The sequence below is a fragment of the Ciconia boyciana genome, chromosome 10, assembly GCF_034638445.1.
Source record: "Ciconia boyciana chromosome 10, ASM3463844v1, whole genome shotgun sequence".
Taxonomy (NCBI): domain Eukaryota; kingdom Metazoa; phylum Chordata; class Aves; order Ciconiiformes; family Ciconiidae; genus Ciconia; species Ciconia boyciana.
The window spans coordinates 28,036,754-28,055,730 of NC_132943.1; the positions used below are offsets into that span (position 1 = coordinate 28,036,754).

Genomic DNA, 18,977 nt, shown 5'->3' on the forward strand with positions numbered 1-18,977 from the left:
CTGGACAGATCATGCATTAGAATTAGCTTCCTTTTATTCTTTTTAAGGATCAGAAGTGAAAGTATAATCACTTTTTTGTGTGCTTTTGAATTTGTCTAGCTTTTTAAATTTTATCTTCGTATCTTACTTCCCTTCCTTCCTCTCCACACTAATACATATTTATTCTGTTATGCTTGCAATTAACATTTTCTTAACATGTTTTCCTCACAGAGAACTAAGTCACTCCAGGATACCTACAACTAACTAAGGCACACACAATAGCTTTGAAGCAGCTACTGTTTACTACCTTTTTAGCAAACACAGTTTTCACAGAACAGTAAGCCCCTGTATTCTGATACGAGCTTGCCGCTGTTTACAGGTGTTTGCGATGGGAACATATTGCTGTTATCTTTCTTAAAGAACAACTTTCTTATTCTTTATTATTCTTATACTAAATACTGTTAAATATCTTTGATAATGCTTGCTTCTGCATCAAGGAATTCAATAGGATTATATATTGGCGTCCAAGGTGGTTTTAACATTTTGAGTAATATTCCAGGTCACCTGGAAGATGCTTTGTTAATGTGCCATTGGCTCTGTTCTCTTCAGGAGGCAGAGATGGTAGAACTGAACATAGAGCTCAGCGGGAGTGACTCATATGCAGCCAGGTTTGGAGAGTCCATAGCCAATCTAGGAGACATTGATAATGATGGTTTTGAAGGTAAGTATATTAAAAAAAACAAAACAAAACCCTTGGGTTTAATTCTCTCTGAGCAGTGGACTGTAACAATAAACAAGAGGATTATGGAAGTCTGAGAAGACTTTCAGTTGGTGACTTGACCTTTCTTTTCTAGGCCACTGATTTGAAATATAGCTGTTTCACGGTCATTGATGTGTAATACCAAGGGATGAGGTTCTGTCGCTTTAATAAAGAGCATGAGCATAAGGTGATAACATAGTCTGTAACTTTGGATGCTGGACCTCAAGTAGAATCCCTAATCCTGTTTTAGACATCTGAGACAATGGTCAGGGAACAATTTGGCAATTTTGTAACATCATAAATAAAAATTACACATTGAGTCAAGATCTGCTTCTGTGTCACCAATAGGAAGTACTAAACACATGGAGATATCAAAAACAACCTGCAAGTTGGGAGACTATTGTGGGACAACTTCCCACTCAAGCCCTCAGATGACTCTTGAATTGCCTAGCTCCCAGTGGGGCTAGGACGGAGAACACAGGGAACGATTTCGATGGCCGTGCCCCAGTAGTGAATTTAAAATGTTAATGGGGCTCTGAGGGAGCTTTTTCTTCCTATTATCTATACAGGAGGATCTATTTCAGGCACATAAAGTTAGATGCCTAAACAGAAACTGAGAATATCCTCCCTTCCTTCCCCACCACCCAGGCTGAAACACCCTCGCAAAATATGAAGAGACAAGGACTGAAATTTCCATTGATGTTGTTCAGGTGAAATCTGCTCATAGGGCAGGGAGATTCAGTCTCCAGACTTGTGTCTAACTTCTGTAATAAGCATAAAAGTAATAGATGTTGAAAAGAGAATGTCATGTGAAAGTTATAGATAAAAAGTATTTCAGTTGAACAGATGAAAGGATGTAAGATGTGTTAAAACATCTAGAATGACTCTCATGGCCTTCTACTTCCCCTCTGCTTCCAGTCAGGCTGCCTAAAATGTATTTGCTACAGAAAGCTCCATGGTCTACTGCTCTCAGCTTCTCTCCTTCCAAGACCATTTACTAGCTGTTTAGGTAGCCTGCAAAAATACAGCTGACTGGGAGGCCTCCAGCTAGACTGAAGGCAAGCAGAGGGGACCTGCCCAGTGGCTTCATTCATCTTGTCATGGTTTCAAATAGGAACAGCCAGTATTCCTGTCTGAAAAACTGGCATGTGCTCCCCTCCAGCAGAAGGGCAGGCACAATAGGCTGGGTAGGGACAGGATAAAAATACGACAGGCGTTTTCTACTGTTCAAAAATTCATAAACTGTTTCAGTTTTTCCATCATCAAAACTTGGACTGTCTGCAGGGAGCTAATATCCTTTGTGCCAAACCTCAGTTTTTTCTGGGCTGTTTCTTTACCAGGTCTACATCTTTCTTCATGCTTCTGAATTACCCTTTTTATTTGCAGTTACTGTCCAGGGTTCTCCTTTCACTTTTCCCTTTGTCTTGTGTTCTTGGTCCTGTTCCATAACCTGCAAAGCCTGGAACAGTCATTCTCTTCTTATCTGGTCTCCTTTTCCTTTTCCTTAAAGTAGTCTTGCCCCCCGCCCTCCTCCTTTGGTACCTGTTCCTCAAATTCTTGTTAAATATTGTTTCTCCTGTTTTCTACCTTAACAATTTTACACACAAGTTTCAGTTTTTGCCCAAAAACATTTGCAAACTGCAAAGGAAAACCGTATTCAAATGTAGGGCTGGAGAACAGAGAAGTAAAATCAAATTAAGAGCAGCATAGCAAAGTAGATGCACGACATGGAATATAATGTAAAACGGGCATCCTAAAACTGCAGGGAGAGGTGGAGCAAACAAGTCGATTAGCTTTTGAGGGAGCAAAAACATTGAAAAGAAAAAGTGGAGGCAATATTGAGAGTGGCAGTAGGAAAAGAAATTTTGTAAGAAAAACAGCTGCAAGCAAAATATAAAGAGAAATTGGGTGTTAGAAACCATTTGTCTGTAGTAAGTAAGAAAAAAGCACAGTGGAGCCAACTTCTTCAATTATCTAAACCATCAGTATCAGCCCTGTGAAGATAATGGCATGTGTGTTGGTGTAGAATCTAACCTCAAGAACATATCTATAATTTTAATTAGCACAACTTGGCTGTCCTATTTTCATCTCACCAGTAGAGAGACATAACATATTTTGTGTGTTTTAGTCACCAAAGTATGGATTCAATCAGAGAATTGTTCAGTAAAACCAAATCGTCAGAGCTTTGCTTTTCTTGTGATTTTGGTTTGGTGCAGCATACAGTATTTCTGATTTGCAGATAGTTCAGTTTTTCTTATTTGTGAATGAAAGTTCACAGTTATTAATTTATATTAGTGAATTTCAAGATGATGTAATTCATCTCCCCCTTCCCCCCTCCACTTTTTGGTTAACAACCTCTGGCTATTTGAACCATGGGGCTTTTTGGTAAGGGCTGTTGGGAGTGGGTAGGTAGGTGGGTTGGTTGGTTTGTTTATGTGTTGCAACAACCCTCTGAGATTAAATCAGCTAGGCATAAAACATATCCCTTTGTACAAACCAGCTACCTTCATTTCTGTGTTAAATGCCTGTTCAAGCCTGTTATCAGCTGTAAAGGACATTTCACAGAAAAATAAATGGTTCATTTCAGGCAGCGTAATAAGAGTACTTCTTGTGTTTCAGTGATTTAATCCATGTGGGAATAGCAGAGTGCAGAGTGCAGGAAAATCATCATAATTCCATGAACACAAGGCTTTTTTTTTTTCCTTTTTTTTTAAAAAAAAAGACCATTATCATTTTGGCTTTTCTCCATAACAACCTCTTAATCTCTTAAAGGTCAAATTCAGTATTGGTAGGAACAGACTTTGTCTTGAACAAAATGGCTGTATTTGGCCCAGAAACACAGTACTTAAGGCAGAGTCAGATTACTGAGCTGGTCTGTATTGTTTCCATTTTCTTTATATCTATCTTCAGCACTTCTTTTGAATTCAGTCAAATAAATCTGGTCTGGCATTGCATGCATCATGATTTGGATTTCTTTAACTCTTCCTTGTTCATGTTTCCTAGTTAACTGATTATTGTTAAATTGTTTTTCCACAGATGTAGCAATTGGGGCCCCACAAGAAGATAATCTAAAAGGGGTTATTTATATATACAATGGCAGGGAAGATGGAATAACGCCATCATTTTCACAGGTATGCTTTTTCAATGAAAAATAATCAATCCAGAAAATCCTTAAGTTTAAATTCAAGAGGGTTTTCCCTTCATTTAACAGTCAGACCATCTGAGGTACTGTAAAAGACTTCAGAAATTTTTTACATAGTCTATGATTTCCAGTCATAATATAACCTGTAACAGAAAATTAAATTGTTTTGGAGGCCTCAGACAGGGTTTATAGGATATAACATTTGCAGTAATTGAGGAATATTACTTTCAGAGGTATACTTTCACAGGTAAGCAGGTAACTGCCTTCAGCAGCAGGATGGTTGTGCTGACGTTTTTCATTGGATGTTGTAACTCAAAGATTAGCTTTCCAAGAATAATTTTCTCTTCTCCTTTTTTCCTCCTCAGAGAATACAAGGACATCAAGTCAGTAATTCTTTAAGCATGTTTGGACAATCCATAGCAAGTGGCATTGATGCAGATAACAATGGTTATCAAGGTGAATTAAACAATTTTGTTTATTTTTCATTTTTAAAAGAGTAGAGATTCATGGGGAACAACCCTACCGTGCTACTTGTTACTTTTAACAGAAGCAAAATCTGTTATTAAGATGACATGTCACATCTTGCATTTTGGGAAAGAAAAAAAAAACCAAACATAAAGCTGAGGCCAAGCAGTCAGTTTTTATGGTCATCTAACTATTATTTAAGGACTGAGAATGTTGTAATAGTAAGATCATAGTGCACAAGAGAAAGAAAAACATAATTTTTTCATGTAATCTGGATTTTGCCAGGAGTCCCTGAGCTCCATGACTCTCACTCGGTGTGAACAATACATTAACCTGAGTCAGAGCTCACGGCATTGGATTAAGACTGTTGTGGAGTTCTTGTGGGCATGACACAGAAGTGCTAATTCGGTGTAAAACAACTTATCTGGTTCCAACTACATACTCATTGTTTTATATATATTGTCAAAATATTTTGCCATTATGCAGATAAGCATTATATCGGGTCAGGTATTGCCTGTCCTGCCCCTGTGGGTGTAAAAGCATAAAGTTATCATGAACTGCATGTTGTATGCTCCGGCTATGCCAACAGAAAAGTTGTCCAGGTTATTTTGTAATGCTGGGCTAAGAGGTAGTGCACAAGTAGTCTGCTGTCAGGTCATCTGTTTACTGATTTGGGAGTCACATCCTCAGACCCTTATATCATTTAGACTCATCTGATGATTCACTTTTGCTACCTCATTTGAGAGGTGTATATACTGTGTGTATTTCTTTCCTTCTTGCATGAATAGTTTTCAGTTAGTTTGGAATAAATAAATTTTTTTCTATCTATCTCTATGTATAATTTCATACATATAATGTATAGAGTTAGATATATAACGGAGTTGTTTATGTATATGTGTGTGTGTATAGCAATATTGAATGTTTGGATTAAAAGGAAGGCAAGTACCTCCTATTTAGCTGAATTGTCCTTCAGTATCAGCCACTTAAACGTGGAATAGAAATCAAATTATCACATTACCAATATCTGTAAGTCCAGCAAATTAGCATGCAGTGTTAATGGACAGTGGACAAGTATTCAAGGAATCATCTAGATGGAGAACATCACCTTTGAATATTAGCATATGCCTTCTAATAAATACAGGGCCAATGGTGTTTTGATGCTCACCAAAAGGTGAATATGCTACAAAATTCTTGTACCTGAGAAGTAATTCCTATTGAGAAATTATGCTTATTGATATATTTTTTTGTACAGATGTAGCAGTTGGTGCATTTCTCTCCGATTCTGCTGTGGTGCTGAGGTGAGATTGCTACATTTCAGTGCTTTTAAAGACCATACAATTTAACTGTATTTTTTTTAAATGCAATTTAATAAAACTCAGTAATATATTTTAACCTTGTGATATTCTTCTTGATGTCTTGAACTTCAGTCATTAGGCTCTAGAATGCTCTACAACTGAAACATTTAAGTAAACACCTTGAAGAAAAAGAAAATATCATTCTGAAACTTCCTGAGGCAACAAATAATGTGCATACAACTATTTGGATTCTGAAAAACGCAGATAGCTTAAAAAATGTTGGTTATAAAATATAAAAATAGATTTTGTCAGAGATTGTTAGATTCTGCAGAGATTCTGTAAGCTATTTGTGAAGTGTTTTGTGAACATTTAACTCTCTTATATTCTTAGAACAAAACCAGTGATAATTGTTGAAGCTTCTTTAAAACATCCTAATTCAATAAATCGAACTAATTTAAACTGCATGGAAAATGACCAGCCTGCCATCTGTATGAATTTGAAGATATGCTTTACCTATACAGGACGAGAGGTACCAGGTTATATTGGTAAGCTACTTGGAAAAAATTTCAGTATATGTATTCATTTTAAATCCATCTGTCTACAGAATAATGCTATTGGTATTTAGTGGACGATTAATCTGAGTTCAGTGTACAATGAAAAAGTAAAAGCATGGATACCTTTTTTAGCTCATAATTACCCTGTAACATCGAGCCATTACACTTGTATTCAATTTAGAATAACAGCACATCCCTGCTGGGACTACCAGGGTTACATGGCCTAGAAGAGACAGCGATGTTAAAAAGGTGAGATATTGTGAAGATGAAGGTAGAACTCCAAGTTGTCTATTGCATGAACGATGCAATCTAAAGTTTTGATGGCAACTGGTTTAGACAAACAAAGACTAATTTTTAGCTAGCTAGCTGGGTCGTGACGCTAAAGAGTTCAGCTGGGGCTGTGCACAACAATTTAGTAATATTTTCACATGGGTTTTGCAGCAGTACTAAAACAGTACCATCACAGATGGGCTAATTCCAGTACCTGAATTAACTTACCTAACAGTGGTGTGATTAGATTCACACTCATACTTTTGAACTACATTGTAATGATGCCATATCAGGTGGTCCCTTTCATAGCATCATAATAACTAGATCCATCATTTTGATAGTTTTTTGAATGAGATAGTATGCAGGTAGGGTTCACAAAGAAATGGAGTGCATTTATTCTGTGAACACATTCTTTTACATAGTTGCCCAGGGACCATATTCGGTTTTGCACAGGGCCCAACAAGAGTGTCTGTCAAGTTTGTCTGAACTTTCCACATGCAAATGTCTGGGCTATTGCTTTGCAATTAGGTAGGGGATTAATGGTGGGTGAATGTCTTGTCTTACTGTAGAATCAAATGGATTATTCAGCATGATATTCAGATGTCCTCTAAAAGCAGTCCTTCCAGACATGGACCAAACCATGCAGGACGTGTAGGATGCAGTCTTCCACTTAGCAATAGAGAAAAGGCATTCCCTTCATGAAGCAGCTCAAGCACCTTATCGTACCATTATGGAACATTATGCGAAAGAGAGGGAGTCCCATCAAAATTACTGAAAAATATATCTTGTATGATATTTTATATAATGCATATTTTGCTTTTGGCAAAAACGGGTATTGCTTGAAGCAGTATCTATTGGAGGGAATGTTCATGGTGAACTTATTTAAAATAATTTACTGTCTAAATTTGACTGTATTGCCTGGGTGCTTTTAACCTACTTGTCACGTGCTATTTGTAAACTGCAAACAGCCCTGCAAATACATGGTATATAAAATTAAATTGCTTAAATCTTCTGTATGAGAATATATGATAACCTTTAGGAACACATTGCAGAGAACGCATCCAACAATGAACTGTAAAGTTTCAAGTTCAAATCTTTTGAAATTCATATTTATTGTGAAAGATGAGCAGTCAGACTGGATTACCCTTGCTGGTTATCCAGTACCTTTGGACATAAGACTTTTCAACTTAAATAGAAAAGACTAGAGGAAATTCTAGATATCCTAACTCAACTTTTGGCAGAGATTAAGAAGTAATAGATCAGTAATGCTCTGAAATTTATTTGCAATTTGTTACCATAGCAATTCATGCTGACTGAAATAGAAAAAACTGTGAAGTTAAACAATATTTGTCAGTGTCTGTTGACTTATCTGGTGAAATTTAATGTCAGCCCTGTAAGTAACTAAAGCATGTTTTCTTTAAATAGATTCTGATAGAAAACTATAAATGGAACTTGACAAAACTATCCCTGATGTAAAAGCATGTATCAGGGATCAGTCATGATGCAATCAATTTTCAGAGGGCTAGAAGCTTTTCTTAGGTATGTATTTATGTCAGAGAATTTTTAAGCACAGCATTTCAAAATGGATATTATGGAACATACTGAAGGAAGTGAGTCAGAAGATGTAATTTCTATCATAAATTCATGAAAAATTATAACACTTAAAGTTCTTATAACTTTTATTTTCCCTGGACTTTATTTTGCAGTACTGCTTTATAATCTGAGTGTTGACGTGAACAGAAAAGTGGATACACAAGCAAGATTTTATTTTTCCTCCAATGGAACATCTGATACAATTTCAGGAAAAGTAAAGATTTACAGCAAGAATATTGCCTGCAAAGATCATCCAGCATTTATGAGGGTAATGTAATTTTCAATATGTATTGCCCTGTAAATCCTTTGTTCTCCTTTGAAAAGCACACCTGCTGCAAAAGAACTGATTTTGTTTACAATTGCATCACATCATTTCAGAAGCAAAATATTTGTGTTCATAACTTCCATAGTTAATATATTTTAAATCTGATGCTTTCTCAGCTTTCTGTGGGGAAGTCAGTGGGTCTGCCATCTCTTATATGGGTGAGAATGTGCATAATAACAACCACAGTGATGAAGTGAGCATTTTTTCACCTTTTTTAATGGATGACAGATCATAGATTGAGGCCAGTTTGGAGCAACCAAGAGACGGTATAACATACATTTTCTGCTGAACATTTCTGATGGAATTTTCCTATGTACTCCTTAATGCAAAATCTTTAAGCTTATAATTACACAGAGAAAACGTTTATTATCTTTTGTTATTTGTAACTATTTCAAAGAACACAAGTATGGTCTTGCTCCCCTTTTTACTGTGAGTAGATGAGGTAGACTCACCTGATAAGAAAAGAACTCATTCCTGATCCATAGGAAGTGAAATGAAGATAATTGCTAGGGGAGAGCCTGTAGTTCAAGGTTTATAGTGTGGTCCGTTTTGTGAATTTGTTGCAAGGAGCCAAAGGCTAGCAGGGTGTGAAGAAGAACGCTTGCTTGGGATTGTTTGATTTTTCCCTGCAAGGGATGCAGCACTTAACAAGGGAAATACTCAGAGAATCAAGAGGTGGAAATGGGGTAGGAAGAGCACTCGCAGCAGTTTCATGAATGAATTTAGAGCTGATGAAGAACGTGCACTGTGCTGACAAAGTGATCTCTCTACTCTGCTCACAAAAGTGAAGCCTGCACAGATATGTCTTTCTCCTGGACCTATCAGCCTGAATCCTGGACCAGATTAGTGGTGAACGTGGTTACAGTTCTCTGTCTGTGAAGGTGCAGAGGCAACTTTGTTGTAGAAGGAAACTGCTAGTAGAAGTACTTCAGAGGAGAAGCCACAGAGGTAGAAGTGCTGCCGGGGCAAGTGGGTGTTCAGCAGGAGGCTGTTGGAGACCTGCAAGGTGTCAGCTAGCCAAGGAGGCCTGTACCAACACCAATAATAGAGATGGTACCAGCTACGCAGCAGGAGGAAGCTGGCTCTTGGTTTCTCCGAAGTAGTGTTTGATCCAACAGCAACCATCCTTTGAAACTGAGGATGGTACTGACTTGGAAATAAGTTAGTAAGAATCTAGTCAGTAAGATCCGAACTGCAATAGTAATCTCAAAGTCACTGTTGCCCTGGAGGAAATGAACTGTCATATTCACACTTGATGTATTCCTCTGGAGGATTAATGAGGGACCTGTCTTGAAAGTAAAAATAACTGTAGTCAAGACAAGAATATAATATTTTTAAGGCCATTCACTGGACAAGAAAGAATAAAAGTTATTCAGTCTATCAAACATCTTACAAGCTTGCCTACTCCAACAAAAATTTTGGAGAATAAATGGGAAGAACTTGAAGTCCTAAACCACAATCAAACAATAAAAAATAGTGGACACAGAGGAACCATGTTTTATTAAACTCAGAAAAAATAGACTTATCTCCTGTAAGACCTTGTCTAAGGGCAAAGATAATTCTTCGAAGAAATACTAAGGACAGGGAATATTTAGATGTAAGGGGAAACAAGGGTAATAAAATAATGGACTAGTTTGCCTAGCCTTTTCTTTAAAATCTTCAAGGTAGCAATTCTGTGGCCTTTTGAAACAAACATCTATTAGGATGACTGGTGCAGTTGATCCTGCACAGGGACTGGGAAATAGACTTAATTTTCTACAGATACAAAAAAACCTGCAGGGAAAAAGTCTTCCATGTATTTTTCTTCTTCCTTCCTTTTACTTATTTTTTGTTTATGACACCATTAGAAGCCAATTCTTCATTATAAAGCTTCAGGGTAAAAAGGAAGGCTTATGTTATCTACTGGAAAATTGCCCAGATGCATCTCAACTGGTAGTTGCACCTAAATGAATGTTACTTACAGGAGCAATGGCAAATTGCCACTTACCTACAAGAGTTTTGTAAGCTAAGAGAGATCTGACTGACAGCTGACCTTGTACAGATTGCTGTACCAGCATCAGCAGGTATGTGTAGGAGGAAGGATATGATTTGGCTCATCACTTCCTATAGTCTATCATTAGTATTTTTTCCTCCATATAATTCAATTTTCTTTTTAATTCTTAATTAATAGCATTATAAGCATCTCCTTCCACCCACTGAGGTTTCTGTACTTGTATGAAGCTCCTAAAGTGAAGTAAGTGTGAATGTCTGTCAAGTACAGTCCTTGCAAGAGACGATGTACATTTTATGAATTTTGAGTAAAGATTAATTAATAGCTAATTAGTATAATGGAAGTAATATAAAGCAGATGCAGAGAAGACCTTGTGGAAAATTATTATGAATTAGATAATATGTGATTTGGCCAAAGCAAGCTTGCAGATAAGAATTAAAGTAGTGGCCATGTGGAGGGACAATCAGTGTCTATCTCCTCCACTTAGGGAATAGTTTAATCAGGTTTGCTATTGTTAGTACTCAGTGCTTCAAGCTGTTCAGTTTTCACAAGTAGGTAGTTTGGGCTCTGATCTGCAAGATTCCTACACAGTCAAGGCTTCATGTACAAAATGGTCATTTATTGAGGAGTTTAATCTTTTTAATACAGAATAGGAAATAAAGACGCAAAAAATTAAAATGCAGTCATGACCTGATTTAGCAGTACTGTGGGAGAACTCCTTTTGATTTCATACAGAAATATCCATGGGTTTTGTCTGGCATTATCCCACTGGTTAACTTTCTCCATTTTAGCCAACTTTTGCCTATTTTTCTGTTTGGGCGGTACAGCATTTCACAGGTGTGTAAGGCAATATTATTGACAGAAGTAGACTCACTATTCAGTAAGACTTGTTTTATTAAAATAATCTTCCATTCTGAAATGTCTGATGCTGTCATTGAATGTATTACGCTTTTCTGCATTTCTGATTACCTCTTTCAGCGACAAAGATATCTGGAAAAGTATACAAGCCATATGGCATGTGAAATTATTTTACATGTAAAAAATAAGTGTTCCTGTTTAAGTTAGTTCTAGGGAACCTTATAATCTTTAAAACATAAGCATACATGTCTTGTCTTATATGATTAACTCATTAGGTTTCCAATTTTCATAGAAAGATGTAAGGGATATCTTGACTCCTGTACATGTTGAAGCAAGTTATCATCTGGGGCATCATATTCTACAGAAAAGAAATGCTCAAGAATTTTTACCACTTCAACCCGTTCTTCAACAGAGGAAAGAAAAAGATGTTATAAAAAGCAAGGTTAGTGTATGAATTCTCTTTTTTCAAATGCAGTAAGTAAATATTCACATTTTAATCTTCAGTTAAAAAAAGCTTCACACATGCATAGCATGTGAAGGAATGCATTTTCCAGACCAGCACCTAGTGCCTTGATCTGAATTAATAAACCAGCATGCTAAGAAATGCCTAATTTTTTCCTTAAAAAAAAAAACCAAACCTTTGCAGAACTGGTATACAATTTGTATTATGATTTAAAAAAAAAAAAAAGAGGTATGTGCAGAGAACTTGCACAAATATATAATATTATATGCCTCAGAACACACAGGTATGACATTCACACTTTGAAATATTAATTATTTTTCAACTACACAGGATGAGTCTCTTTCAAGTATAAAATTGTTCTTTAAAATTAATTCTGTGTTAAATACACAATATTGTGTTGGTATTAATCTTGAAGTGTTTCAATAATGTTGCTGAAAGATTAGTTCTGTGAAGGTATTGCAGGTTTTCAAACACAAAGTCTGTGGGGGGAAAAAAAGAGTGTATTCTGTATCCTTAAATGAGTATGAAATTAACTTTTTTTTCCCAAAGAAAACTTATTAAGAGTTAATAGACTTTTACTCTGACTTAAGCAAAAGTCAGGATGCTCTGAATTTTTAACTACCAAATGGTCATAAACATATTATGACTTTTCACAAACCGTAAGTTTCATGTATTCAGATACAGTTGGCTATCAGAACTCCGAGATATATAAAAGCTCCTTTTAAATGGCATGCTTTTCCTTTTCATCTTCATTCAAAATTTTGTTTTAGAAACCACAGAGTTAGAGAGAAAGAGGGCGTTGAATATAATGACATAAATGTGCTCTACAGCATACTGATAACCAAGGCACGGACATATGCAACTCATGGTGTCTCTGGTCTCATCAAACCTTACTAACAGTATGATAAGTATAGATTGTATAATGAAACTCTCTTGTAAAAGTTAATATGCTGTATCGTAGGAGGGACTGCAGAGACTTCAGTTCTGGATCCTCTAAAACACTCTGCCCTTTTTATGTACTACTTTTAAAAAATCAGCTGAACATACACCCACTGGTTTAACTGTGAGAGACTGAGTCTGGAAAGCCTCTCTGTTGTTATTCTGGGTGTGCAGAATGTGGTTGGAAAATGGCAAATTATAGCCTGATTGAATTGCTTTTAGGGGCAAGAGCTATTAGCCAATTCCAGATACTTGGTAACAAGGTGATAGGTTTCTTTCTTTGGAAATACTTTTACTCACTATAATACACATAATACACTAAAGTGCTTTTTTTAATTATTTGTCTTTTATAGTTTGTTTTTGCAAGATTTTGCTCCCAAGAAAATTGTTCTGCTGACTTGAGAGTTTCTGGAAAAGTTGCTTTTCCAAAGTAAGTGTAATGTGGCTTTCATTTTTTTGAAAGAGGTTCAATAAGATTTTATCAAAGTGATTCCTTAATCTTTTCTATGTAAGGAACATTAATTTGCAAAAGTAGACTATGGACTCCCTGAGAAAATATGAGGAGTAAAGCTGTGTTTAGTTGAAGAATATTTTTAAATTGTAAATATTCCAGGAAATGTAACAGAAATGTATATAATTGAAGAACTGTTCTTGTGTAATTAGAAGACTTTACAGCTCACAAAATATATCGTCTTCACAAAAAGGTAAACTTGTATTCTACACTTCATATATAACTGAGCTAAGATACAGTGCACAATGCATACTCAGTATGTAGATACCATAACTACTGTTAAATTGAAAAGCCATCAATTATTTCTGCTGCTCTTATGAAGATACTGTACTTGCACTGTACAAAGAAGATACTTCAGTTTTGTACAAATAATTGTTATATTATTTCAATTAAGTGGCTCTCTTTCCTCGTTTACTTAAGAATATTAGATCTTCAGTTTTATACTGCTGATTGAGACACCAGATGGTTGAGTATTATGTGAGGTTTAGACTTCTTTTCCCTACATGAATTAGACTGCCTTTTCCAAAATTAATTTTGTTTTGTGATCTTTTTCCTTTAAATCCCTAATTTTTTTATATACCCTTTAGTATGTTTCAGTTTTTCCCATTCCTTCCAATTCGGTATCGTGTTTAAATCCTATTATTATGGAAGATAATTAATGCACTTTCAAAGTATTTAAGTACAATTATTGTCTTGCAGAATCTGTATTACACCAAGCAATACTTTGAGATATACTTCTATTTAGCATCATCTGTGGAAAGTTTTAAGCCATGTACCATTGTTTCTATTCAGAATGTATTTTAATGATTTGATTTTAAGTCATATTTTATCATCACAACCTTTTTCTTTATTGAATATTATACTTCAAAGCACAAAGAGAAATTGTACCTGTTGTGAACCTCAGCTAGTTAGGTATTTTGTGTGTGACCTGGATTTTCTTGTGTAATTTATCACTTTTAAAGTTGATTCTACTTTAATCGAGATACTAGGTTGAACAACATAAAATGACACCAAAAGATGATGACAATCACAAAATGCTGATTAATCACACCTGTGTGATCCTGAGCACAAGCTTTTTAATCTTCATAGATTTCAGAATAAGAGTAGTATCTTTCTGCCTACATTAACACGTGGCCTATAGCATGAGTTTTAAGCCCTTTCATTTTCGTAGGCTTGAAGGTTATTTTATTTGAACGATCATAAACTTTTCAGGAAGAAAGATTGTGCAGCATTTCCATTTGTGACATTAGCAATGCAGTTTTGTACTTCAAAGCTCTAAGAAAGGAAAACAGATTACAACATACCTATTTGGCATTAGGTACCAGTAGCAGATTTTCAGTGTAAATAAATAGGCTAAATATCTTGATAAAGTGTGAAGTATCACCTTAAATTACATTGTGCTCCTAGATTAAAAACTAGTTGGCTGTGAAGCGTTAATTTATTTTGTCTAGACAGAATGCATTCATTATCCTTGAACAGCAAAGCAAACACTTTTAGTCTTAAAAGAATTAAATGAAATAGGGGTGTCAATGTTATGCTTTACTTACTGAGTTTTGAGTCTTCATGTGTACACTATCATGTTTTGTTTAAATTGCTTAGATTTTGGCCTGCTCTGTAAATTTCTAGACTGCATCATGCATTTTTTAATGAAGAATGAAATATGATTACCAGGGAAAAGCTCTAGTTCAGCTTTGTTGTAGTCCCAGATGTGCACCTGGTGCTTTTGTGTACTTGCGTGTTAAGCTGGGAGGCATCTTTGTGACAGCATCTTGTTAATGAGCTTGGCTTTAATGCATATAAGAGGACTGAACAGTAAGCATATAACTAGTAAAACAACTTTAAAATTTAACCTGAAGTTAATCAAGCTACTGAAATGTTAACATTGTGTTTTTCTTTAATGCGCTTTCGTCTTGGAACCTATCTGCTTATGCAGTGCTTTTACCTTCTGTTGCTTTTCGAAGTGCCAGCTTCTTTCCCAAAGGTGTTCAGTGACTAATGCTTTGGTTTCAAGCCAGAATATCTGATAAATGTCTATTTCTAGGCAGCCTTTCTACAAGTCTTAATTAAACTTCAATGTCAAGCTGAAGTTTACTTTTAGCCCCCCATAGGGTGTCTGTACTTGTAACATGATTATAGAACATTACAGAGATCATAAGATAGGCATGTTCACTTGCCCTCTTTGTGACCTGTTTCATGTTAACTCAATCCTATACTTTGAGTACGGAGTGAATTTTGAAGTAATGTCTGAAAATACGGTAGCAGTAGCACATTGCTATTCTCGTCTGTGAAGGAAAGGAACTATCTTGTAAAAGCCAGAAGCACGACTGGTCTGATAACAATTTTCTTGCCTTTGCATTAATAACCTCAGGCCTTAAAAAGTACAATACTGGAGTTGACCATCATGTAACTGGTGTAGTACCTTCAGTTACAGGACTGAGTAAAAACTTTCCTAATGATCTCCAGCTCAGCTTTGTCAAAACCAAATGAAATTAAGAGTAGTGGCGGAAAATTTTTGCATACAAGCTGTATATAGAATTACTTTTCACTTGTATTATGATAATTATTTTTATAGGCCTTATGATAAGAAAACATATCTTGCTGTTGGAAGTATGAAGACTTTATTGCTGAACATTTCTCTGCTTAATGTTGGAGATGATGCATATGAAACTGTCCTCCACATTCAAATCCCTAAAGGTCTTTATTTCATCCGAGTTTTAGAATTGGTAAGAACAAAAAAAATCTGTCAAACAGTAATCCTTTGATATTTTCCTTTTTCAGCCAGATATTTTTCAAATTATGTTAATGGATTGTTGATTTTCTTTAGATACTGAGAACCTACATCCCCCCCTCCCAAAAAATCTGACAAAACTCCAGTTTTTAAGTTCTCAGAGTTCTAGCCACCTAAACCACGTGCAATTTAATCAAAACAGGTGACTTAAATCATTTCAATAACAGGATGTGATGGTAACAACTTAAAAAAAAATTGGTTTCCAAATGTATTTCAGGATGTTACTGCTGGTTTTTGTCTGATGATCATGTTTTCAGTCATCACAAAGATCTCATTGAATCTGCTGTTTTTCACAGATACATAGTCTTATGAAGAAGTCACAAATCTAATTGTTCTTTCTGCCTTTTTAAAATAACTGCTCTCTGTGTAGAATCCCCCTGACACCTTTCAGAGGTTGGCTTTAAACTTGAGTGGGTCTGGATGCATACGCCTTAGCTTCACTATTAGCAAACAGAAGATGAAGTAACAGGATGCAGTAATCAATATATGGATACGTTAAAGTAGTCATGAATAATATGAATGTTCTGTATATTTGCACCAGTGAAATAACAAACACCTAGTTCAGGGAAATATAAATCACCCTATTTCAGTGTGTGCGTGTAATTTGAAATGCCTGAAAAAAAAGCAGTTTTATTTTAATCATTAATAATTTGTCCTTTATTTTAGGAAGAAAAGCAGATACATTGTGAAGTATTAGATAAAGAAATTAATGCAGTGAAACTTGAGTGCAGCGTTGGTTATTTGTATGTAGATCAAAAATCAAAGGTAAGCTAGGTATGAAGTTCCTAGCTTTAAAAACACTCTAAATATGTTATGAGGATTTCTGGGAGGGGAACTTGTTTTGTCAGAATCTCTCCTTAATTCCCATCTAATGTCTTTTATCATGTTGGTATCTGAATCGCTCTGTTACTTTTAAAATCAGTTGCGTAAACGCTCTCTGAAATAATTCATTAAGGGACAACATTGTTCGTATTACGCATCAACTGATTGTGCTTGGCTTCCTAGACAAGTGAGCTGGCTAAGGCTATGAACAAATGAGTTAGGTCAATAGAAAGGGAGTAGAAAACACAAAAAGCAAGTATTTTCTTAGTTCTGAATTTTTTTAGAGCGGGAAATTCTAAATTATTTTAATAACACAGTTTAAATAAAAATTTTTTAAGACACACTATCATTTGGTATAAAGAAAATTTTATTTTTTCTACAGCTGGACTTTAGTTTCCTCTTGGATGCAAGCTCGTTTACCAGAGCAGAAGATGACCTCAACATCATCATTAATGCTACCTGGTAAAGTCTAATAAAAATTGCTCAATGAAAAATATTATTAGCTTTGGAAAACAGAATAGGGAACACTGGAAAGACTTAGCAAAGCACAATTGCAAGAAAGCACATCAGTTGCAAATCTGTAGAGAAAGGGAAATTAAAAAAACCCCAGATAATAGATATTTGAATAATGAGCAGGTTTCTGCCTGTATAAATGTCTTTTTTTTTTTTTACTGCCTGACATGTTGTAACCAATAAAATATTTTTTATTTAATAAGCCAAAAGGTCTGTGTAATATTTGTTTATAGAAATAATGCATAGCATATGATGATGCATTCGATACTCATTTTTCTCTCATTACGTTTTTATAGTAAAAATGAAGATGGGAACATGTTGCTGGATAACACGCTAACTTTAGCTGTACCTCTAAAATATGAGATTGAGTTAAATGCTCATGGGTAAGTCAGCTATTGCTATACCTGCACATCCATAGAACTATTGTCTTGTTACTATTCTACATTCCCAAAGATTTTAAGCAGAAGCGTGATGTAGCTCAAAAAGCCTGGGAATGAGATGGCACAGCTATCCTGGGGTCTGACCCATACACTTCCAAGATTTTGTTTCCACTACTGTGAGATGAGACCAATGGTATCTGTAGTGCTTTGAACTAATATTTTTTTAAGAACTGGAATATTTTTTATAGAAAGAGGTATTTAATAAGAGCACAGCATATCCTCAGATTCCTTGCTTAACAGGGACCATATTGTGGGTTTGTTGTGGGGCATTCATGGAGCATAGTTTTGGGTGACGATTTATTACTTTTTTGGATTCATCTGCCTTTTTAAGAGGAAAGAGTACAAAGGTAGAGGACTTCTACTCAGTGTTCCTAGATTTACTTAAACACAAACTCGGGTATTTTCTTAGAACCAAACTTACTGGAGATGGCATGGAGCAGAAAGTTATGCTAATGATATATAGCAATTCTATTAATTAACAACTTCTAAACCATTGTAGATTTGTATCACCAGCTTCATTTGTTTATGGAACAAATGAGAAAGATGCAGCAGTTACATGTATGAAGGAGAATATCAACTTCACTTTCCATGTAAGAGTTTTTCTTTGTAAACCCTATTATCCTTGTTTTGAAGGTTAATGCTTAGATTTCCAGTGTATCTAATGACGGTCTGCACAGTCAATAAGGGAGGTTTTTAAGAGTAGAAGGGCATGGTGGGCAACTTTTGTGCATTAGTGATGGGAAGTGCCTGTTAATCCCTCTTTGAACACTTTTTTTGGCCTGGACAATCTTCCACTGAATGGTCAGAGAAAAAACACTAAGTGCAAGCAGGATTGAAAGCGGTGGAGCAGTTCTGACTTGCCACTTCCTCCATTAAGAAACACTTTAAAGGAATTATCTTATGGTAAGCAAAAGGAACTAGGAGCTCCTTATAAGGGGATCTATAGGTATCAGATTTGTCTCCAATGGATTAAAAACAGGAGTTAGACATTAATCTCTCCTAGTTCCTTTTGCATATTCTCCCGGAAGGCAGCCTGTATGACCTCAGGGTAGTCATTGCAGATTAGCACTACTTACTGATTGGGTTCAGAGAAGTGAAGGGTTCAGTAAGCCTACAGAATGAATTAAGCAAAATGTTACAACTCCTAGCAGAATCCACTTTCATGACAGCGTAACAGTGCAGGTGCTACCCCATTCTTTGAAGTTTTATGTATTTATACTTTTTATATATATATTTTTGTTACTTGAATAGCTACTGTGAATTAAAGCTT

At 35.6% G+C, this 18,977-nt stretch overlaps 1 protein-coding gene across 1 annotated transcript in view; it reads left to right on the top strand.

The window, feature by feature from the left end:
- ITGA4 (integrin subunit alpha 4) overlaps positions 1-18,977 on the top strand; it is a 37,705-nt gene that overhangs the window by 14,571 nt on the left and 4,157 nt on the right. Inside the window, exons 10-22 of the mRNA XM_072874278.1 lie at positions 589-700; positions 3,776-3,870; positions 4,247-4,337; positions 5,599-5,644; positions 6,032-6,186; positions 8,172-8,326; positions 11,524-11,673; positions 12,987-13,063; positions 15,717-15,867; positions 16,599-16,697; positions 17,137-17,216; positions 17,564-17,650; positions 18,207-18,297. Of these exons, the coding sequence (XP_072730379.1) occupies positions 589-700; positions 3,776-3,870; positions 4,247-4,337; positions 5,599-5,644; positions 6,032-6,186; positions 8,172-8,326; positions 11,524-11,673; positions 12,987-13,063; positions 15,717-15,867; positions 16,599-16,697; positions 17,137-17,216; positions 17,564-17,650; positions 18,207-18,297 (1,389 nt within the window). The remainder of the gene's footprint in view (positions 1-588; positions 701-3,775; positions 3,871-4,246; positions 4,338-5,598; positions 5,645-6,031; positions 6,187-8,171; positions 8,327-11,523; positions 11,674-12,986; positions 13,064-15,716; positions 15,868-16,598; positions 16,698-17,136; positions 17,217-17,563; positions 17,651-18,206; positions 18,298-18,977) is intronic.